At 39.3% G+C, this 25,127-nt stretch overlaps 1 protein-coding gene across 1 annotated transcript in view; it reads left to right on the top strand.

Annotated features, from left to right (window-relative positions):
• The window catches only part of kiaa1549la (KIAA1549-like a), a 116,488-nt gene that overhangs the window by 44,326 nt on the left and 47,035 nt on the right, over positions 1–25,127 (top strand). Inside the window, exons 2-9 of the mRNA XM_042495435.1 lie at positions 684–1,367; positions 4,626–5,438; positions 6,061–6,176; positions 10,959–11,181; positions 14,649–14,782; positions 15,616–15,784; positions 22,698–22,757; positions 23,650–23,810. Coding sequence (XP_042351369.1) covers positions 684–1,367; positions 4,626–5,438; positions 6,061–6,176; positions 10,959–11,181; positions 14,649–14,782; positions 15,616–15,784; positions 22,698–22,757; positions 23,650–23,810 — 2,360 coding nt within the window. The remainder of the gene's footprint in view (positions 1–683; positions 1,368–4,625; positions 5,439–6,060; positions 6,177–10,958; positions 11,182–14,648; positions 14,783–15,615; positions 15,785–22,697; positions 22,758–23,649; positions 23,811–25,127) is intronic.

Here is a 25,127-nt window from a genome sequence, read left to right as displayed (position 1 = left end):
GCCTGAGTCTGAGTGCTTGTGTATGTTCTAGGAATAATAAATCCATGGGCTAGCATGGCTAAACTTACAGATCAGATTAGTATCTGTGAAATCACAGCTGGTTAGGGTGTGTGTGCTTGTGTGTGTGTGTGTGTGCCCTAATTTATGCACTCTGGAACATCTAAATTAATTCCCTATGCTTTATCCTCTAAAACATAAGTGACCTACTTTAGACATTATTACTATTTTTCCACAATCGCAGTTTTGGAGGTTTTATTTAATCCCCTCGGATAAGTGTGTGTGAGTAATAAGAAGAATGTGCATATGTGTGCATATGCCAGAGAGCAGAGAAGTGTGTATGCTCTCAAGATGAGTGTGTGTGAGTGTGAGCAGTTTTAAATCTCCTGGCAGTCGGACAGTTGTGGTGGCATTACGAGGACTAATGATTTGAGGACTCTGGCTGTGTGTGTGTGTCTGTGTGTGTGTGTGTGTGTGTGTGTGTGTGTGTGTGTGTGTGTGTGTTTATGTGATGGATGTGTCACTAAAGAACTGAAAGTGATGTCATTGTCCAGCCTGTGGACAGATGAGTCAGACAAGACTGATTACTATGATTCTGCTGCCCAGAACTCCCAATTAAACACTATTTCTGCTTCTTCTTCCATCCACTCCTTCCCTGGCCTCCCTATCATTCATATTTCCTACAGCTGAGGGAGGTCACCACGAGTCAATGAGACCTCTGGATCCTGCAGTGCCCTCAAACCTCTCAGCCATCCCCAGGAGTGGAGACAGAGCTGGGGCTAAGGACACGATGGATGGGACTGACGCTGGTCCGAGAGCTTGGCCTAAGGGGAAAGTGTTTGCTGAGGCCAGAGCGGCTGTTTGGACTGAAACAGAAGCCGCAGTGCGCGCTGGTTCAGGTGGCAAAGTTTTTGCAGAGACTGGGATAATGACGGGAACCGGCGCCTGGGCTGAAGTTGGGGCTGAATGGAGTCCGGTGGATGCAGAGGGGGGTGACCTGCCAAGCATGCCCAGGGACCCGGCTGCCTGGCTGGGGCAGCAGATGCGAGCAGAGGGCCAAAGACAGCAGGCAGCCATCTCGTCTGTCCCCACCATACTGGCAGAGACAGCAGAGCTGCGGGCACCAGCGCTGGGAAAACCTTTAGGACTGCTGTCTAAAGCTGCTTGGACCAAAAGCACCTCTTCATCATCATCCAGGGCCTCCTCCTCTTCCTCCTCATCTACCACAAAAGCGTCCTCTTTGCCTTCTTCCTCCTCTTCCTCCTCCTCTCCAGCCAATAAAAGAGACAGTCAGACAGCGAGACCAGACAATGTCTCTCTGGTTGTTGTCAGCAGCAACTCCTCCAACAGCAATAGCAGCTCCAGTTCGGGTATGATGCAGAATTATTCTGTCATTCAAACATCTTTTAACTTTGATTTTTTATTTGAATTAATTGTTCACTAAATCCCCTCCAAGAGCAGCAATCATAGCGCAGGAACCATAACTACACACAGCAGGCCTGTCAAGCTCTAATTTCTCCACATGCCGAAACAATATGCATGGGGCTTTAATTAGAGCTAGACTCTGCATTTAGAGTCTGGAGGGTCCTGTCTTTTGCTTAGACTTTTATAACCCCAAAAGACAAGTGCAAAAGTGTGAGGAATGGATTAAACAGTATTTAGAGCATTCTCAGCTAATTAGCTTGCTACTTACAGTGGTAACGCAGCACTATTTCTAAAGAACAAGGACCTTTCAAGTATAACAGAGATATTTAATTCCATGTCCTCTAAATTAATCATTAGTCAGTGAGAATTTGGTTTTTACATGTAACATGTAACTTAAGGCCCAATAGCAATAGCATCATATCATTAATTTAGCAATTAGGTGCATTTTTGGCCTGATCTCACAGAAATACGTGAAATGACCGCAACCTCTTACACTGCTTAATGTGGTGGCATGAAGAATGCACCACCGAAACAATGCCAATAGAGTCAATTACGAATAGAGGCATATTAAAACGTGGTGTATATTATGGAATAGTTGCAGTTTGGATAGGTTTAGGGAAAAAATAGGATAGGATAGGTTAAGGAAAATGTGGTTTAAGTTGAGCTATATCATACTCATTTTATCACATAATGTCAATTAGGTTTGTAAAGTACATACCAAGGCAAAGTTAAAATAAATTAACAATGACATAGTTTTACACCTTACATGTACAGCTACTGTGTGAAAGTCCTGCGTTTGTGTCTTTTTCGCTTTCTGCAGGTATGACTTTTTTTTTGTCAACATTGATCCCCTCCACAAAAACCTAATGGAGTTTTTTATTTGGATTTTGGATTATTGCAGAAATTAAGCCCTTTGGCAATTAGAGTTGATGACACATATTTTGTTTAGCAATTTATTTTCACAAAGTAATGCAACTTTTTATGATTTTTTTAAGTGTGAATGCAATTGACAGAAATGAAACGTTAAAATTAGGCTATAAAGGAACTACATCATGTTCACATGACTTCAAAAGAACCTCAATCAAACAACGCTGTATAGCCGTGTTTTACATGATGATGTTTTGTGGTCTTATTTAGCCACTTATTAGTAATTGTCTTTTGGAAGATTTTAAAGCTTCAGAGCTGACATATTTTATGTTTTAGAACAAAACATGAAAGTCTCTTAAGCCTGTGTTAATTACAGACCTTATTTCAAGAAACTAACCAAAGACCCATTTAAAAAAAAACCAAAACCCATTGACTTCAAGATGGGGGAACCAGAAGTGCAAAAATGCTAACTCATTTCTGGGTTTTAGGACTCACTCTGGCACCACTCTATAATATCTATATGCTATGTATTGCAAAACATCCAGGGCCACAACAAAAGATCCTAATTGACTTTCCAGTTACTTTGTTTCCATGGTGCCGGCCTGTAATTTTTACACATTGCCTGCCACCGTCACACATTATTGTTGCAAAAGGTCAAGCTCATTTCATACATTTCTGCGAGATCAGGCTGCAGTTTTAGGGATTGTTGTTTAAAACAAGTCAACAGGAAAGACTTAAAAGTCAGCTGGCAGGCAGAGTTGTAGAGAAGTAATCACAGCTGATAAAGTGTTAGCTACAGCCTTCAGACGGCCATCAGATAGAAATACCAACCTGCTTTTCTGCCTTTTTTTCAGAAATTTCTACTTATCTTTATGGTATAACTCAACGTCTTTGTGAGCGGAATATATTTCATGTGAGAACAGAAAGCTCGACAGTGCTGCAACAGTAAATTAGAGATGTTTTGTGCAAACTTCAGATTGTTTGTGTTCATGACCGTCAGCACATTTTCACATTTGTCGCTGTCACAATCTTAATTCATTTTAACTGGTTCCATCACAATGTGATTTTCATCATAGCAACCTAAACAACCATCATCATCACCATCATCGTCATTATTTTGTCTTCATCTTCATTGTACGTCATCATCATCGTCATCAGCTTTGTCTTCATCATCATCACCACTGTCCCATTCCACTACCTCCATGTCTCCCTACTTCCTGTTACATCATCATCATCACAATAACAGTGACATCATCAACAAGGTAATTTCTCCACATATATTTTTTGCTTCTGACACAAGATTGAACAAAATCTATTATTCTGTAGTGTTGTATGATCACATGGATTTATATCACAGTCCAAATACAATGCGTCCCCATGCGTTGGTGTGAGGGGAGGAGACGAGGGAACAAAAAGGATTGATTGTCTCCCTCTTGTTCAGTCAAGCCTCCTTTACACCTCTCGTCGACGTGCATCTGATTTCAATATGTTGTATAGAGATGATTTAGATGGATTACATAAACCCCTGACATGAGAATGTTCCTCTAGTTTACTCAATAAATTGGATTTCTATTTCCTATTCGAAATTTAAATTGATGCTCACTTCAGTTTATGTATTTAGAATTGATGAAAGCTTCCTCATCTTTCTTGTTCCTCATTCATGAGAAAACAGCCAATTCAATTTTGACAAGTTTGTTGTTACCCTGCCAGCTATTTGATTCACATGACTGGCTTTTTGTTTACATATAAATGGCTTTAGACCTTTGAAACGTGGATGGACATCAGTTTTTCTGGTGCTGCATTCAGCTGCCTTTCACAAGTATTTAAAAAAAGGTTTAATTTTCTTCTAAGAAATGGGAAAAGGCAGTGAGCAAATTGCAAGAAATTGGTTAAAGGTGAAACAACCTGAAAATTAATGTTAAAAACGAAAGGAGAGAGAGAAATATGTTACAAAATATATAATATATTTTAATTTTTAGCACTTTTCTCTGTTAATTTCCTGTCTGTAAACTAATTTTGATAGGGAATTCTGGGCCGATACTGATGTTTTAAATAACAATTTGGCCAATAGTCAGTACAGATACAGATGGGTTTTTTTTTTGTTGTTGTCTATTTTATTTTTGTTATTATATAATCCCCCTTTTTGCCAGGGAAACAAAGAAATCTTCATTATGAAAAAAATAGCTGAATTGTTGGCCTCACAGACAGTACTTGTTAAATAGGATCAATTTATTGTTAGTTTTGGTCTTTTCTAAAGATTAGCTGACGAATACAAAAAAAGACTGTCACCAGGCATCTTTTAATACAATAGATTTGTTGTGTTTTTCTCTCTGCAGAGGAGTCCGTGAGCAGCCTGCCAGCCTGGGATCTTCCCACTGTCCCCGAGTCTCTCCTGTCCACAGTGGGCGACCACGATGTCACACTTCCTGCCAACATCACCAGCCCTTTCTCCACCCATCAGTGGAACACCACGATGCCCGTGCGCACCAGAAACACCTCACGGCAGACGACCACACTAACCACCACCCAAAGCACATCATTATCACCCAGCACCACCTCGACTTTGTCCACCACAGCAAGAGCACAAACGCCGCCAGGACCCACTACGGTTTCTAACACCACAAGCCAGGACACTGTGACCAATGACAGCCTTCAGCTGACGACGGTAACCACGACGACGCCCTCAATGACCACTCTAACTGTGACCGCTGCTGAGATGATGACACAGGCGGTGACCAATGGGAGCGCTGTAACAGCATCACCAAATACTACCAATGCTTCAACCACGCAGCAATCGACGAGCCTCAAACTGACCACAGCAGCTACAACTCAGCCTACAACCACAACTACAACCACACCTGCCACTACCACCGCCACTACTACTACTACAACTACTACTACTACTACGGCCCCCCCAACCACTACCACTACTACTACAACTACTACACCTGCAACTACCACAACTACGACTGCCGCCACGACTACCACTACCATTACAACCACAACAACAAAGGTACCTGCCACCACCGTCTTCATCCCGATTGCAACCACGCCGCCTCCCACTACGACCACTGAACCTCCGTCCAGTACCAGTGCAGAGGAAAGTTCTCTACCGTGCAACGTGACTGAGAAGTACTGGGTCAGAACAGGTATGACACTAAAACTACATCATTACGTTTAACCTGGATTAAAAACAATTTAAAAAAAAAACAGTATTTCCAAAAAAAGCTATTCAAGTTCAAGTAATTTCTTATGTGTTCGAGATAAAGAGTGAAAAGACTTAAGATGAATGGCTAAAAAAAAAAACCCTAGGAAACTGCATGTCCCAAATTACCTACAAAGTACTGTTTTCTTCTTATGTAAAGGCAGGCTTTTGCTGTTTTCCTGTAATAATACAAAGAGATGATAAATGCAGGTGAAATGCCATTTAAGAAGCTCGGGCTCAAAGCACCTATTATGTGTCCAAGATGTAATTACATGCATGCAAATTAATTAAAAACTTGCACAAAAGCAAGGGCAGATTTTCCTTCAGCATAAACACTTAAATTAACAACAAGCTGGAGACTGTAGCCTTTGATTACATTTAGCGGAGATTGTTTAATACTACAGTGCAAGGCTTTTACTGGTGTTGGAAGCAGGTGCACAAAGTGACCAAGGAGACATTTAACCAGAGGCCAAAGTCCAAGTTCCTGTCCTTGGGAAAGATATTACCTCCAGCACATTATTCACAGTCAGTGAGCTCTGATTTAATTTTATTTTTTCCCACCGCAGTTCTGTCCATTGAGCTGCGTAGGAACCGCCTCGACCTGATCCTGAAACAGAACCTCTCTAAAGGACTGAGCCACGCCCTTCAACGAGCCCTGAATGACTCCTCAGCCAATGCACAGGTCAGTGTCTCTTCCAGCCATAATGACCACAGGTTAGTGGGTAATAAGCACAAATTACTTGTAGGCAAAGGTCAGTAACCAGTAACCACAGTGAGGTTTGGGGGATAAAGGAGCTGTGCACAAGATTCATAATATTAATGTAGCAACAAAGCAGTATCTGCTATAAAGATAAGTGGAGTAATAGTATCCAGAGTAGAGAATGAAGTCAGGCTCCCTCTGTGTGTGTTTGTGTGTGTGTGTTGTAATCTGAGCTTCTGTATCTTTGTTGTGGTAACTGGTCGGACCGTGCGTGTATTTTCGAGCATGTGATCCTCTGTGTGTGTCCCACTGGCTAGTGAATTGTTGCCTGTCAGCACCATAACCCCTCACCTGTCTGATTTTCAAGACCTGCTCCGCCAGGGCACTGCACCATGCAATGCCACACCTGCCCAGCCACCCGCACATATATTCAATTAGTTCTGCAAGACTATACACACTCTGCAAATCCTATAATAAGCATGCACTGTTCAAATAAGTCAGTAAGACAGCATGTTTAAAGTGATCATTTTGGGCCATTTCATACATGTGTAACAAAGATAATTCAGGAAATGCAATATACAGTAATATTTTTGCTTATGGGTTGCCCAATCAATCTGATACTGCACATCAGCGTTGAGAATTGGCATGACTTACAAAGTCCTTTGTCTCATTCACCCACTGCCTGTGGCCATTTTGTACAAAAATACTTCATTAAATAACATCATTGCAACACAGATTGTGGTGAAAGCTGGAATTGCAACTCGAGTGACAAAAGAGTGCTGTTTTTTCTGTCTTTCACAGAAACCAGTGCTGTCACAAAACAGATTTGTATAGCCTGTTTATTTGCATTTTTGGCAAAGTCTGCACCAATATATGAGTCTATGGTCTGTACAAGGTTATGGCGCGTGCATCCTCTGAAGTTTGCATGTAGTTGCAGTGCACATATCCCCAGGTTTGGACTATTTCAAGAATTTACAATGCAGTATCAGAAAAAACAAGATTCACAAAATCCTTCCTCCTGTGTCTGAACATTTTGAAGACTTTTGAAAGATAAATTTAAGTCAATTAAATACCAATTATGGCCTTATTTTTAGATTAATGAATTCAGTGCCTTTCATATGAGCTGCAAAATTAAGACAAACTAGCACCAGTGATTCATCTTTTTTGGTGTCTGACCTAATGCAGAACTCTGCTCTGCACTGCACCCCTGCAGCAGGTTCCTCTTAATCCTGTCCAGACTCAGGTTAGCAGGACAGTGTCGTCATGGAAGCTGAACGCCAACCTCCAGTCATTGGCTTGGATGCACAGTTCAGGGACTAGTAACCACAGGTCAGGGATAAGGAAACAAGGTGTTAGGTGGCTAGAAAATTAAGGTCAGTGCAATAAATTGGGACTCATAGGAAGTCAATCTTGTATGGATGTGAGTATGAGGTTATCTCCATCAAGTAAAACGCTGCATTACGTAACATTTACAGACATTAAATGGTTCCCAGAGCTTTAGCTTGCTTTGCTTATAATGAAGCAAATTTACCTTTGCATTCGATATGGACTCCACTCCAACTGGTTTGTACGCTCTTGATGCAAATTAGATGACCACCAAGTGTCTGCTCAATTATGCTGAGTTAAAGTGCTTTTCCATCTGATGCTAGTAAGATAATCTAATCTTTAAATCTTAATTTTGCCACAGTGTTGGCCCTCGATGTGTGCAGATATCTCATTCTTGAGTGTGTCATCACTTGATAATTCTGTACAGTGTTCATCATTTGCTCCTCCTGCTCATTCACCTCACAAGGACTCATCTGAATGGTGCTAGAAAAGAACAGAGAGGTGACTAATGTAGACAGCGTTCGAGTCTGAATAGACAAAACCTGTTGAATAGTTGGGCAGCGTTTGCTTACACAGGTTATACAGACATGCACACACGCAGACACTCGTACCCTCTCTCTTAGACAAAGATGGTGATGGAGAATGAATCCAGAATAAATGCTCATTATCTTTTTTTTTTCCTGCATCATAGCAGTGCAGTCAAATGATCTGTCTATTCTGTTGTTACGAGTGGATTGTTTTTGGCTCTCTTTTGATTTGTCCAACCTTTCTTTGGTTCCTTTTCAACCGAGTCTATTTCTATTTCGTCTTCATCTTTTCCGTCTCCTCACTCTCTCGCCCTCTCCCTGTGCATTTCTCAATATTTACCTTTCTCATATTGCTCCCCTCCTCCATCTTCACTATCTGATTGCTCTCTCGGTTTAAGTCGATTGATTTTCTGCCAACATGTCTGTCTCGCCTGTCTGTTAGTCTGTCTGTCTCGCCTGCCTGTCTCCCTGTCGGTCCACCTGCCCCTCTTCATCTCGCTGTCTATCTGCCCGTCTTATGTCTTCATCTGGCTGCTTTTTCTATTTTTATCCAGTTGTTTGTGAGGCCGCACTGGGAGTGACTCAGTGTCTCTAAGCTCCAGTCCACTTTTATCTACCCCTGACACACACACACACACACACACACACACACACACACACACACACACACACACACACACACACACACACACCTCAGTTCTTATCCTCTCCATCAGATAACCTAGACTGTTATTTGGCAATCTGGATCAGTCTATTGAGAGACAGCTGTGTGTATAATATTGGCCAAAGCCATGAGGCTGTGTAGGCAGTATTTTGAAGCATTGTTGATGGGCAAATATAGGCTTGAGCAGGGACGGGGACTGTCAAACAGCATGAAATTAGCGTGCAGCATTATTTAACGTCTTGCATTGTTGAACAATGTGGTTAACCATAATTGCTTGCAAAATTGCTTGCCAGTATTACAGCTTTAAAACGTTGCCAGGGAGGGAGAGGTGACAGCTGAGGGCGAAGGCAGGTCTAGTTGGCTTTATTAGATACAACAGTGCTGTTCAAGTATGCAAAACAAAGGTGGAAAAAACAAAACGTGTCAGTTCTGCAGGGTGCAGTGTGAATTCAAATATGTTTTTTTTTTTTTTTTGCAAAGATTTGTTTTTATTAATAGATGCAAATGACAGTGCAATTGCAGTTACAAATATTTTCAGGATTCCATTCATGCATATGAAAACATTATTTTAAAAAAGTAAAAGTACAAAGATACATATCAAAACAAAACAAAGGTCCCCAAAAAACAACAAAACAGACACAAACTATAGGGATACTATTACTTTAATATATATACAGAGAAGATGTACTAATTAAACCTAAGGAACATTCGGAGGAACTAATATATGTGTATAAACTCATGAATGGATCAGAATTGTCCGAAGAATCAATATAATATCACCTTTGGTAATTGTGCTATTTAATACTGATACATGCTCATAAAACACAACTATAGACTACTGGACATTTTAGTTTTTACAATATATGATGTTTTTTTATTTTTTATTGCTGATGATAAATGTGCTTCTTATATAGAACTAAATGTATCATTGAAACCTACTTAAAACCTACAATAAAGCAAAGTTTTGAATAGATTCATGAGTAACAACTATACAATATCCATATATACAGGCTTATTATAATCTAATGCAGAATTATTAACTGCTTATATACATGTACAAATCACTCCTACACAGGTTTATAAATGTGTTTTACACCCCTAACTGGTGGGCTGCAGTCCAAATGTGGGTTGTGGGTCCTTTCTAAATTGACTGCAGTTTGTAGTTTGTAAAACAAATTTGAATTTCCAGCACAGGGCTTTCATTCTGAAGTGCCGTTTCCTGATGTTCTTAGATATTATTCAGCGTATTACCATCCTGTGCCTTTGCAGCATTTTTATGTCACTGATCTTGAAGCAATAATATGGACTTTGTTGTTTGCAGGGCTATCTGTTTACTAAGTTTGAACCAGTTGCACGTTATTCTTGCAATGTGTTTAATTTCATTGTGTTGTGGTGTTGATCACATCTTGTGAAATATCATTACATATGTGGTAATTTATCTCATGTGTGGACCTTCGACTAATGACTAAGGACAAAATCTGGACCCAGTTTGGAACCACTGTTTTTATCTCAATATATTATGATGACATACTGTGTCACAACAGTTTACACAACAGTTATGGAGGGAGGATGAGTTATAGTGGTTAACAGAGATATTAATAAACACAGGAAAGGTTTTTTTTTTTTCAGAAAAAGACGAGCTAATGCTCTCAGAGGAGAGGAGAGGGAAGGAAGGATGAGGAGAGAGGAAGGAGCCATAGTAGAAGCAGCCCCAGCTGCTCAGTGTGGATGAAGGTGGAGGGTAGAGGAAGGTGGGCGGCGTGTAGTTCCAGAAATACGAGTCTTGACTCACCGCCGATTTTTGTCTGTATGTGTTTTTCCAGGACACAGTTAGTCAGATTTATGACTGTTGAAGGCTCAAGCTAAAATATGCCCTGGAGGCAGATTTGGCTTTTAATAAAAAAATAAAAATAAAAAAAACAGGGATTATAAATATCCTAAGTCTGATGCATTTGTATTCTAAACCCGTAGCTGGTACATCATGTATTAGAAAGAGATGCTTTACGACTCGTCTCCAGTAGAGTCTTGTTTCACCTGGTAGCACTGATTTCTTCTCTGATACTGCTTGTCTGGTTCTTCTTTGCAGCATTTGCGTTTGAAATAAGAACACAAATCCTCTAGCATCACCATGTTTTTAAGATACATGTACACAGCTGCTCTTGAAATACAGATGTAAGTGTTGTGAAAATACAAACGGCTACATCTTGAATTTCCCTTTCTCTCTCTCTGTCTGTCTCTCTGTCACAGGTGGAACACGATGACTGCAGCCCCAACAACGTGACACTGGGTTACTACGTGACCAGCGGCAAAATTGTCTACATTTCCTCCTTGGTGGTTGAGGCGCTGCATGTTTACGGTTTTGACAAGCTGCTGTCGGACATCAGGCAGCACACTCCATTGGTTAAGGCAGTTCTGGTTCCCGTGGCAACCTGGGTGCCCGCTCCAAGCATTCACCTGCAGCTGAAAACAGGTGATGAAACCTGATGGAAGAAAAAAGATAGATGAGTGTTTACAGAACATAATTTAACAAACCTGGACTGCTGATGTTAATTATGGAGAGCAAAAGGAGACAGAATAGCAGAGGTTAGAGAAATGCAGGGAGGAGGAGGAGGAGGAGAAGAGAATATGAGCAGAAGGAGAGCTGGGTGATAGAGAATGCAACGAGAGTATGGGGAGGGAGACACAGGGGAAGAGTAGAGCGGAGACAAAATTAGAAAATTCTGATTACATGTCTGCTCTCCTTTACTCTTCTCTGATACCCTAAATCCCATACAAACTCCCATGATTGCAGAGCAAAGGCAAATTGGTCCATTCACTTAGTCAGCCTCTTAAGCCTCTTAAAAAAACACATTTCAGCACACACACATATTAAATCGAGTCTTTAGGGAACAAGGGCACGAAAATCAGTACAATTAACAAATAGCTATTTAAAAGATACATGTGTGGATTGTCGACCCATTAATTTTCTAAATTAAGAATTGTATTTTTTTGTTTTTTATTCATGCATTTGAGTTAACTTCAGCTCACTGGAAAGAATTTGATATATTTTGCTGGGTGTTGCTAATTACATATTTATTTATTTTTACATAATTATAATAATTACACAAAAAAAAAGATAGGGCTGGGCAATATATTGATAATACAACAATATAGTGATATGACACTAGAAAACATCTTACATTTTTGATATCTTAATATCTGAAGCGTTGCCTTGTCCAAGTTTTAAAGCCTGCATACAGTCCAGTGTAATTTTTAGAATTTTCCATAATTATCTTGGTTTTCTATTATTTGCATTTAGCCATTTAGTAATTATATCCACATTACTTATGATAATTTATCAAAAATATAGTTGTGAAATATTTTGTAAAAGCAAAAATAGCCGTCCCTGCAATTTCGCTGCAATATCCATCGTGTGGTGTTTAGTAAAAAAATTATTGTGATATTTGATTTCGTTCATATTGGCCAACCCTAATTTTAAAATTATTTGCATTTCAAGGCGAACTAATAATGGTTTTCTTTTTTTTTAAATTATCAATCGGTTAAATTATCACAGAACATGAACTGTAAAAGGTCATTGCTTTGGTTTTATGGCCTGCAAAGTTTGATTTTCTCACCACTCTCACAACCTTGATCACAGCAGCATATAGTTGCTGCTTTTAGTTAAACAGCACCAATAAATCCAAAGTGCACTACTTGGCCTGCACCAAAAAGCACACAAAGTTAGCAATTAGCTGTTGCAAATAGAGCAGCATTTAGCAGCCAAACAGATATTTTTCTTAGGAGCTGGCAGAGACTAAAGGGGGAGTGCATATTGGACTTAAAAAAATGACTTCAGACAAATGCTACTCTGAGTCTGCTGGATGTGTGAATAGGCAACTATCTGCTAACACCTTTGCCATTGGCTGGGCCATACGAAGAAAATCTAATATAATATTTTGTTGACCAAATACCTTGATATCGATATTGTGATGATATTGTAGGGTTGGTAGACAGTTGGTGCTTTCACAAAGTATTTACACAAGATTTCTGAGAAATGTAATGCAACCTTTAAAATCAGGAAAAGGCACATTAGGATGTTACAATATCCAAAATCTAGACAATATCAAGTCTCATATAACAATATTGATATAATATCGATATAGAGCCTTTAGCCTTACATTTGTGTTTGTAGAAAAAAGATAGTTGTTGTAAAAATTGGTGTAGTCAGTGTACTTTCATGGCATTTTTTCCACTATTACATATATTTCAGATCCACGTTGGATCTAAAATATATATATATTTTTTTAAATTATATAGCATATATTGTCATAATTTATTTAATATATAACAGTTAACTAGGAATTCAACAGTATCTGTGCTTTCAGTGTTTTCTGAAATACCAACTGAACTATGGTACATGGCCAAAATACATATTTGATTGCTTGTTGTGTGTATATTGTAATACAGACTAGTCCTATATTAGTAAGCAGCTCTGTATGAAGTAGGCACTTTAGGCCCTAACAAAAATCCATTTCTGGCTTGTTGAGCTCATAAACCATAAATACACAGTATAATGCCAATTCACCATCCACAGCACAATTTGCATAAGATTACCAACTGGGTCAACAGTGTTTGTGCCTGCAATGTGTTGCAGACTATGAGACCAGTGAAGGATGTAGAGCCTTTGAGATGTAGCCTGCGCTCATAAGCACCACGGCGTTTGAATTTAGGTCAGAATATTGTTCCACCTCTCCTATCCCCTTTAGAGTTTATTTAAAAAGAGCGGAGAAAGACAGAGTGCAGGGAGAGAATGGAGGGCGACTGCAGTATAGGGACTGAGACAACATTAATAACATCCTCCATAATCTGCTGATGGACTCAATATTGTTTACCCTGTTCCTGCGCGCTGCAGAGCTGTGTGACGCTGACAGACAACTACTCTTTTAGTTGTTCTCATTCTAGATAGTGGCGATAATCCTCTTTCTCTGTCTCGCTGCCTAGGTTTCTCGCTCACACAGGAAACATCTATCTGGAGCAATACTTTCATTAATACGAAAAACACAGACCCAGATACAGATTCCAGATACAGCTTTGTGAAGTAGATTGTTGCAGAGTTTCTAAATCATTTCTCTTGTGTTAAATGTAGTTCTTATTGATGTTGGTGCTATAGATGCATTTGTATTAAATAGGGCTGGGTGGTATGGCTGTAAAATAATATCACAATATTTAACAGTATTTTTTTGTTCTAATGATATTATTGACGATATGACATTGATACTAACAATGTCTAATTATTAATTTCAAGAACATACAATTACAAAAAAATAATCGTTATAGTTGTATACAATGCATTGCAAAAGTATTCACCCGCCCTTGGCATTTTTCCTATTTTTTTACATTATGACCTATAATTCAAATAGATTTTTATTGGATTTTTTTTGTAATGGACTCACACAGAATAGTCATATTGGTGAAGTGAAATGAAATTCAGAACAGATGTACACAAACTAAGGTCATGTGATACTTAGATTGCACACAGGTGGACTTTAAATTAACAAATTATGTCACCTTTTTTTAGGTGATTGGTAGCTCCAGGTCTTATTTAGGGGCGTCGTAGCAAAAGGGGTGAAAACATATGCACGCACCATTTTTCATTATTTTATTTTTCAGAATTTCTTTAAACTTTCTTTTGCATTTTACTTCATCAACGGCCAGAAAATCCGCTCTTTATTAAATTAAAGGGTCTAATTTTCTTTTTGACGGTAGCGTTTAAAACAGCATAAATCATGCATGATGTCAGAAACAAAGTACTAATTTGTAGGAGGTAATTGGATGTAATTGCCATTTTCTTCTGTTGCTCTGTTTGTTTTTTGGTTTTTTGTTCATGTTAATTATTTACAGACTAAAATAAATTGCCGTTTCAATTTCAGTTAAATATCATTTTCTATCTTCCGTCAGTGCTGAGGTTTGTCGGCCCAACAGACAACATATACTCCTGCAGTTTCGTCCAGATGTTGGAGCAGCGGCTAGAAAACGCCTTCGACGAGGCTCAGGACAAAGTGCTGGAGACCTACAACAGACTCACTGTGGAGGTAATGCATGGGCTCATGGAGGCTATTTATAGTGCAAAATGCAGACAGCCAAGTGTGTCATATTTGCATGTAACATGCTAATCAGGAAAACGTGAATAATAAAGCTGGAGGTAATATTGCGGTCACTTAGGACAATGCAACTTTTTATGTGTCTGCGACCTCATTGTTTCTCTTCCACAGTACAAGTGTTTTACTGCAAATTAACACACAAAACATGGAAAATTGCTGTCTAATTATTCAATAAAATGTCAAAATATTCAGAATTGTTTGGTAGCAATTTGCACTTTAAGAAGGGAGCGACTGTGGCGGCAGTTAATGGATTATATCCACAAACACAATCAAAGCTCATTCTCCTGCAGAGCTGCTTTATGTCTGAACCTTTCAAATGCTTTTCCTCCTTGAGTTGTCTGCTTCTTTCTCTGTGACTTTCAAGGTACTCTCATGACTGCAGGATATACATGCACACGCCATCATAATCATAAAGTAGGTCTCAACAAGCGGAAGCAGATATAGGGTCCATTCATAATTCATCCTCTGAAATATTAACACTCATGGAGGAATGTGATAGGAATTCCTCGTATCATCGTCTGCTTTGCTGGTGACTCAGTCACATTGTTTTCAGAGCGCCAAACTGGTCTTATTATAGAAAGCAAAATAACATTGTTCATTGGAAGTGTCATTCTGTGTCTGGAGCTCTGGTATGCATACTTTAGTAGACATTTGGTATAATACCGTTAAATATTTCTGTAGGAATGTTTGAATTATACATGTGCTGCCTGTTTATGGGTTTCAGTTGAATTCTAATGTTGCAAAAATGGTGTGTTTCTCCTCAGATCCAGAGTGTGTCCCAGGAGCCTGGCTCTCCGTCAGTCTCTTTGGTGTATGTGGTGAAGAACCAGGATGCGTTTCTAAACGGGACGATCTCCAGCGGCCTCCTCAACCAGCTGACCGCAGAGCTGGTGGGATACTTCCTGTTCTACCCGCCCATGGTCATCGCTGAGCGTAAGTAAAACCACACTGCACTTTTAGGTCCTTAAGGGGACAGCTGTGGTGATGACATAAAGATCTTATTAACAATCAGTGTGTTAGAGTGTGACCTCAGCTCTCCACATAATCAGCTGCCTCCATCAATGCTGTACAGTCATTCTTAAGCTGGTGTACAAATAAAGTCTAATTTAAGGAGCCCCGAGAAGGTATAAAAGTTATGTTTACCTTTTGTGTTTCCAACTAAAATGCAGTAGGTGTGTGCCTCCTCAGCTGAAAAATAAAGCCAGTGCAGACGTGCCAAAAACTGAAGTTCATTAAACGGCAACTTCAAGCAGCCAATCAATCCCTGTAGACAAATATCCAACTTAAAAGCAAAAATAAACACGTTTACAGACTGGTACAAAAAATGGTTTTGGTCTCCATAGCAAGATGCAGGAACAGCACCGAGCTCTGAGGCCAAATTTAAATAACTGTCAAAAGTGAAATTACATATTCCGGGTTTGTCGCATGATGCCATGGGGTCAAAAAAGACTTTTTTCTGTTGACTTAGATTGGGGAAAGAGATGTCTATAAATCAGTGATATATTTTTTGAGCGTCAAAATCCCAGAGGAATGATTTTTTTTACCATCAGGATTTGATCTGTTTAGTGCAAAATTAAACAATTTTTCCTCATTCAGGTTAGCAGAGCGCTAAACCGGAAGTTAGCCATTTGGGTGACACACACAGCAGCACTTGGCTGCCGTAAGTCTTTTGTGCACATGCCCGATGGCTGTGCCAGAGGTGTGCGTGTGAATGTTTCAAAACTGAGTAGCAGGTGGCACCTTGTATGGTAGCTTCAGCCAGCAGTATGTAAATGTGCGTGTGAACGGGTGAATGTGACCCGTAGTGTGAAAGTGCTTTAAGTGGTTGAATGACTAAGAGGACTATACAAGTGCATGCCCTTTTACCAATTCTCTTCATAGTTAATTAGCGTGGTTTCAAGCAGTGAACATACTTGTGTTGAAGTGACACAGGCCTGATGATCCCAATGCTCTCCATACATTTAAAGGTCGTATATGAAGCCGGCAGCTACAGAAGTTTGCATGAACGTTACTGAACAATTCTTCCCTTGCTTGTTGCTCATCTCTGAGCAATCACAGCTACGCAGAGTTGCTTCGTTTTAATCGCAACACATAAAGACTCGGCCCGCATTGTCTAACCCACAATTAATGGTGCGTGACCAGCAAATTAAAGTTCAGTCAGAGTGCTTGATACTCATTCACTTGATGTACCTCCAAGCCATCTTCTCAGAGGCACTGCTGGGCTATTATGATGCATTTGTAATTATTCACAGAGGGCTGTTAGTGAAGAATGAAAATGAGTAATTTATGTGCTGAAGAGGCACGTGGCGCTGACAGTTGCAAATATTCAGTTTGAGTCAATGCACCATGCCGCAGCTCATTTCCATGACCCTATCAAAAACAACATTATGTCTGCCATTTTAGGAGTTCATCCAAACTGACATTTAAAAGCGCTGAGGTGCATCACAAAACAGGATTGGTGTTGACATTCTACTTACTTGACATTATGTTATCCTAATGGGTGTTATTTTCGCTCACTCTGACACACTGCAAGGAAGCTCTCTCCATTAGCACTGGGGTTCATTTATAGTTAAAAAGGTGATGTTTTAGACTTCTATTAAACCCTAGAAACCTGGAGCAACATCGCTTTCCCTGCTGCTTTGAGATGCTTTTCACATGTATTTAAACTTTTGAATCCTGTCCAAATTTGTGTGATTATTTTCAGAAACATAGAGGAAAAGGCAATAAGCAGCTTGGTAAGAAATGTTATAAACACTGCAAGAAATTAGTAGTACTAGAAGATTATTTTTTTAAATGGTTGGGAACAATTTCTAGGGAACAAATTACATATTTATAATTTATCATTTCTATATATAAATTATAAATTATCTTTGGAGTTTATATATATATATCAAATATAAATTATATTTTCTAATTTCTTGTTAATTTTCAACAGGTTTCAAAGGCTAAACTAGTTTTTTTCGTCATTTGCTTTTTGCACCTTTTGCATTATATTTCTCCAAGTTTAACATCATACTGATGGGCTTGATATGTGTTTTTTTACTGCAAAAGAATCCTTATGTGGCAAGGAAGTGTAAACTAGCCATATTTTTCTAAGTAGCTTCAGTGTTACCCTCAGGCTGCGAAGGTTGACTTGCAAACAAAACAAGGATAGAGACTGTGCCCACATTCCTGCTTTGTGCCTTTTTATGAGCTTTTCGGCAGCAGCAGCAGCAGCAGCAGCAGCAAGGGAACAAGTGTACAGAGCTGAGCTTGAATCCTGATTTTTTTTTTACGTTCAGAGCTTTATTTTAGTCTTGAAAGGCTCAGCAGACAGAGGTTGGAGGTAGGATGGAGGGAGCAGGGAAGGATTGCAATATTGACACAAAGGAGCATAGATATTTTGAGCTGAAGAGGGGACAGAAAATGACCTAACCTGATGTGAGTGTGCTCACCACAGAGCTTCACATTAGGAAGAGTAATGTCTCTTCTTGCTAATTTTGTTGTCATTGCCTGGTAGTTGTTGTGCTGCTGAGCTGAGACAGACTTAAAAGCCTCATAGTGCGCTTAACAACACTGACTTCTGAGAACCACTGAGTCCACTGCAGGAAAATAAATGATTCATTACTTAGCGTATGTTTGTCCTGGGGGAATTCAGGGTAACTCTATATTGTGTAAGTCTAGAAGGCTATATTATGGCCTTCAGCGAAGAAAGAACCTCAGATTTGAACCTGTCATTTATATACTATTGATTTGTTTTTCAAAATACATCTAGAAAAAATCCTAGTTTGGAATAACCTTGCTGCCATCCTTTTACTGCAAGTTAAGAGGAGACGCTACACGCAATAAAACCATGGAAGTGAATCTGATTTTTAAATTAAAAAGCCATTGAGTTTCTAGCATTGAAAATGTATGCATTTAAATTATGTATCTGAATTTTGTTGCCCCTGAATTCAGTTCTTCAAATATTCAATAACTCATTTTCACCTTGATTTTTCAATGTTCACAAACTCAGAATCCGCAAATTCACATAAAAAATAAATTTAAAAAAATCACATAATATATATTCAAGTTGCTCAGATAGTCCAGATTCCCATGCCAGGTATAGAATTCGACTTATGTAAATTCAAGTTGCTCAAATTCGATCTGCCAAATTCAGAGGCTAAAATATGAGGTATAAAATTCAGCGTAAACAGTGAGGGGAGACTCATGGGTAAAATAAGTTGTTGAAAATTTGAAGAATTGAATCCAAAAAAACTTAGATACATAATTCCAATGCCTAAATATTCAGTGCTAGAAATTCAAGGCCTTTTTATTGCATATGAAGTAAATTTTTAGGAGGCAGAAAGACTGTTGAGCTTTACAGTAGGTATACTCTAAAATAGGGTGAGTCATTTTGTATTCCTTTTATTGCTTGTCTCATCAGTAATCAGTTTGTCTCTGAAACATCAGTCATTTTAAAAAGACACATGATAATAGATCTTAATTACAGCGAATGCAATCAGTGCAGCAGTACACACAGACATTTGTTTTATTTAACTCCAGCTATTAAAAGTCGTTATATTCATAAGCGAACGGCCATAGACCCGTAGACGAGCCTCATGAGCTCAGTTTGTATTCCGCTGCAGCCTCTAATGCCATCTGTGAGATTTTAAAAGGGCAAACAGCTGTACAGCTCCTATCATCTGAATCATGCCATCGGCAATCTGTTGTCCATGTCCCCTGAATGAGCTAATTTTAGCCTGGTGAGATTAGATTAGTATCTATTTGTGCAAACTCTCAACACCCAAAGGGCTAAAACATCACACTTCACATGGGCACATCCAAAGCCACATGGCATCACCACGGAAACCATGTCTGTTCCCCTAAAAAAAAACACTGCTTCTTTTACCCACCATGAAACAGGCAAAAAGTAGATTAACTATCAGTTTAAAAAAAGGCTGTAAGTACTCACAGATACATCTGTCATAATAATGAATAGTCTACATCGGCACAGACACATCGGCTGTGTTTTTGAAATGCGGGCCCCAATGAATGATCAATCAAAAAAATGAACTGAAAAAAAAAAGTTAAAAAGTTGTTTTTTTCCCTTTTTTTGCAACATAATTTTAAATATAAAAATAAAATTAAGAGAACTATATGAATAGTTTTCTGGAACCCCCCCCTTAGCTAATTTTCAGATCATTTCTTAATCACCTTTTGGACATATCCAGTTACATTTCCAGTTACTTGTTATGTTATTTTCCATGTGTTTGAAAGAAACCAAAGACATTTTTCTCAGGTTTCAGAGGTTTTAATGCGAGTGACCGTCATCTTAATGCAGCACAAGAAAACTGATGTCATTCCAGGTGTTGAAGAAAGAGGTTAAAGAAAAAGTTAGATTAAAGAAAGTTAGAATGTCTTACTTTAATTGTTTTAAAATTATTTTTTTCCTGACCTGACATGCACCATATAGATAATTAAACTTGTTTCAAGTTTTTAATTTTTCTAGTAAAGCTTCTTTGTGCCCATATAGCTGCAAAGATCAGCTTGATGTAAATCTGCCAAAGCTGCTGACTGCACCTGTGTGAACGTGTCTGTCAAAAGCAGCTCTCAAGTCTCGTTTAAACAGAATTGTTTGCATATCGATTATAAATCAGACAGGCCAGAATAAGCTCATTACAGATATATTGGTATAGCTGTGTATTCAGCCTAATCACTAGAAAAACTGTTGGCACTGTACATTTCTGCAAACTACAGATTATATGTGTTACAATATGTCGAAACTTTATGTTGGTCTTTTTATTGGATTTTTATTGGAAACCTGGACAAATTTCTTTATAAAACATGGGAAGAAGACAAAGGTCAATTTAAGAAGAGATGACCCAGAAATTGAAAAAAGAAGAAAGAAAAAAGAAAAAAGGAAATGACCTTAAAAAACTGCTAAAAAAAAACCTGCTAAAAAAATCGATAAAAATAAATTTAAATATATATTCATGATAATGGTACACATAGTTTTCTGGAAATTTATCCCTAACTTAAAAAAAAACACATTTTTGTAGGACAGTTCTTGTCAAGTTGCTCACTGCGATTTTTTTCCCATGCCATGTTTTTGAAAGAATTCAAAGCAGTTTGCTCTGGGTTCAAAGGCTTAAATACTTGCATCTGAATGCAGCTCGAGAAAAGTGCTCTCGATCCGGTTTTCAAAGGGTTAAACCTATCATTATACATTTGCTTATCATTCGATTGGATCGGGAGCGTTTTCTGTTTCCCCTCCAACACTGCAGCGTTAATGAAACGAGCGCGCTGGATTTGTCGGCCCGTTGAGCTGATTCTCTAAAGGGTGCTGAATGCGTCTGAACCATAACACTTCAGTGCTGTTTGTCTCAAGTGTTTATGTGAGCTTGTTGTTGGAGCTCACAGTGAATGTAAATGTGCTCACGTACAGATGCTTCAGGAGGGCGGCAGCAGACAGTCAGCATGCTGAGCAGAAACACTCGCTGGTATTATCAGCTACTGCCGCTGCAACGCCATTGACTCGAGCTAAACACAACCCTCGGCAGACTGCCAGCTCGGAGGAGTTAGGTGGAGACAGATGGTGAACCAGGCAGATGGGAAATAAGGAGCGAGAGGTTGAAGGATGAGTAGGACACAGAAAGAGGCCGACGGACTGAGGGAGTGATGATGGGTAGAAGGAGACAGAAGGAGACAGTCAGCTGGATGGAAAGGAAGAGGCGTTTTAGGAAATGAATGGGCTGACAGGTAAACAGGTAGAGAATGATGCAGGTGCAGAGGCACGCAAGCAGAAAGAAAGGGTGATAGCTGGTGTGGATGGATGGAGGAAGTAGACAGTGAGCGGTGAGAAAGCAAAGGGCTTATAATGAAACCTGACAAGTGTTTAATCGTATTTTATCACCCGCGTCACTTCGGCACAAAAAACACAGTGCTGTCACATTTGCATGGCTGTCATAGAAAAAAACTTTTAACAAACAGATTATAATAGATAATGAATATGTATGAAGTAAATAAAAAAATCATGTCTAGACTAGACTTAGAGGTATTGAAATACGCCAGTAAAGTGCCTGAGGGACGACGTTTTCTGCAGGCTGATGCAAAAGTTAGCATTGTTGTGGTTCCCTCATCAGCCTGTGAGATTTTTCCATTGGATATTTGATTAGTGCAGAAAATAAGTTCTGTGGGAAAAAAACCTAACCATTTTTGATACGTACACATTTTGTTCAGCAAGATAATCTTCACAAATGATAAATATGTATAAAATAACTAACTAAATAATACTCAATTTCTAGACTTGACTTAGAAGTATTAAAATATGCCAATAAAGTGCAAGAGGGATGATGTTTCCTGCAAGCTGATGAAAGTTAGCATCACTGTGGTTCCCTCGTCAAACAGCCTGAGATTTTTCTATTGGATTTTTGATCATTGCAGAAAATAAGCTCTGTGGTAAACATAAGCGATACTTTCACGTTTTGTTTGGCAAGATAATCTTCACAAATGAGTGACACTTTTATAAGTGTTGAAGCCTAAATGCAATCACCAGAGGTAAAAAGCTAATGTTAGACTTTAAACGAACTAAATTATGGTTGCGTTGCCACCACTACGAGGCTGTAAAGCCGTGTTTGTTTCAGCTTGATGACGTTCTGTAGTCTTATTTAGCCACTTGTTAGCAGTCGCCTTTTTAAGACGCATAAAAGCTTCAAAGTTTGTGAGTGGGATATTTGCTGTATGCCACTATATAGCATTAACATGCACTATAAACTGGTCTAGTTCCCCAATTTCAGGTGGAGTTACAAAAGTCTTAAATTCAGTTTTCTTTAAATGCTCCTTTAACTTTCTCTCTCTCTCTCTCTCTCTCTCTTTGTCTTTTTAGCCCTCGAATACCATAATCTCAACACATCGATGGCAACCAAGAACTACTGGGTTATAACAGGTAAATTGCTTTTGTGCACGCACGAACACACACGCGCGCGCACACACACACACACACACACACACACACACACACACACACACACAAAAGTGCTACTGGGTGATCAGTGGTAATCAAGAGCTGCATTGATCGGACAAAACAGCAGTTAGTTAAATGCCCTGGCGCTCGTTGTTGTGCAGTTCAGCAGAATAGTATTGGCTCTCTCATTTTCCTCCCTCCCTCTGTCCCTCCCTGTCTTAACACTCCCCTCTCATCGCCTGCTCGCTCCCTCACCCGCCCGCTTACGCTCTCTGTGCTCAGAGTGTCTTTAGCCGCTCTGTTCCTGGGAAAACCTATTGATGTATAATTCACAGTTTCCTGACTGGGGCAGAGGGAGAGATCACTTCACATCACATCATGGCCGGGTGTGAATGATGCTGAAGTGAGTGTGTGTGTGTGAAGTCTGTCCACTGCTCTGTCTCACTTATAGCCTGTAGTAAGGGACACACACACACAAGATTGATGCAAGCACCTGAGTGTGTGCGTGTGTTTGTGTTTATATCTGTGTGTTTGAGGTGGAGACACACTGTGTGTTGCTGCAGCTGTAATAGAAGTTTCTGGGTGAGCAGCTTTCAAATGGAAGATCATCTCGTCCTCTCTAATGTCCCACTCTTCTCCTGTCTCTTATTTATCTTCCCCTCTGTCCTCTCTTCCCTCCTCAATATCAATACTGTCCTCACATAAACTCCCTCTGATATTTTCTCACCTCTTCTGTCTTCAAACTCTCCGTCCTTCCCTCTGCTTCTTTCCCGCCATGTTGTCCTTCCCAACCCGTCCTCCATTCCTTCCTTTTTTCCTGTCCAAACACCTCTTTACCCCCTAAATCTCTGTCCTCTCTCATCTCTCCTCACAGTGATCCAGGATGTGGACAGCTCCTCCCTGGAGGCCAACTACCAGAGCTTTGCCAGCCTGATGGAGCAGCGGCTGGCTGAGCTCTTCCTGGTGGCGGGCAGGCAAGGCAGTCGGCTGGCGCGATCTCGGCGAGCCACCACTGTGGGAAGCTACACTGTGCAGGTAGGTGAGGGGGGATTTTTGTGTGTCATTTTGTGTATTATGAACGGTGGTGATGGCAGGATGGTGTTTTTTTACTTGTACATTTCTTTGCTTTAAAAGAAGCAGTTTGCAAGTGACAGCATCTTTACTAAATTATTTTTTATCAGTTTTCACCTGTGAAAGGTGTCGGTGTAAGATATGGACTTGGATTTGGGCTAATTTGACCATTATCAAACTCAACATGCCGTCATGAGTTGCAGCCATCTTTGTTTGAGGGAAACGGGGTGTGTTTTCCATCTTTTCTGGTAAATTTCTTAAACTTCATTAATTCATCAATTACATTTTGATTAAAGAACATTAAAGCCTACATGGCATTCAGTTATTTTGAAACCTTTTGTAGTGTACTTTAAGAATCAAATAAAACTTCTTGGAGGGTGTAGTTATCAGAAATATAAAGATCTTTATTAACCCATTCAGATCACCCATCCATTCCAATGGACATAACATTTCTACAAAGTTTAAATCTATGATAAGGCATATTTTCCCAATTAAAAAAAATAAAAATAAATAAAATTATCTGCATGTTCCTGTGTAGAAGAAGAATCCACTGTAACTTTTCCGAGGCTCTTTAGAATCACAAAGTTGACTTAGCAGAGCCAACAGAGTTTACATTCATGTTAGGCTTTAGTTACCATAACCATGGCAATGCTTTGTGCTAAATGCTAATGTCAGCATGGCAATATGCTCACACTAACCATGTTAACATGCTGACGTAGCAGGTGTAATGTTTACCATGGGAGTCAACCTAATTTAGCGTGTTAGCATGCTTACACGCATGAAAGTACAACTGATACTCACGGGAGATTCATCAGCTCTGCAGACAGTTGGTTAAAAGCAACAAAAAAAATACATTTTTGAGCTGATGATGGTGCTGGATGAAAAGTCAGGAGACGACAGAAATCATTGATAATTGTCCTCTGTGAACTGTGAATGCCTATACCATATCTTAAATGTCGACATTTTAAATAAATGTGTGTAAAGAATTGCATTCCTATCCAGCCAATATGTATCAAGATATTTACATATCAACCTACGGTCATCCCAAAAAACACACTGCTGACAAAGCTCTTGAATATTCATTTAAATATTGAGGATTTTCTTTAAATATTATATTATGTTCTTTGACTTTTGCACTGTTTTTGTTGCTATCACTGTAATAAATCGCTGTAAAAAATGGCCAAATTTAACAGAAATGTACACTATACAGCCAATATAACACTGTAAACCCCAGATTCTACTCTAGAATACTGTTGGAAATTGAACAGTAATATATTATAA

The sequence above is a fragment of the Plectropomus leopardus genome, chromosome 11 (assembly GCF_008729295.1).
Source record: "Plectropomus leopardus isolate mb chromosome 11, YSFRI_Pleo_2.0, whole genome shotgun sequence".
Classification (NCBI taxonomy): domain Eukaryota; kingdom Metazoa; phylum Chordata; class Actinopteri; order Perciformes; family Serranidae; genus Plectropomus; species Plectropomus leopardus.
This window is presented reverse-complemented; position numbering and strand designations above follow the sequence as displayed.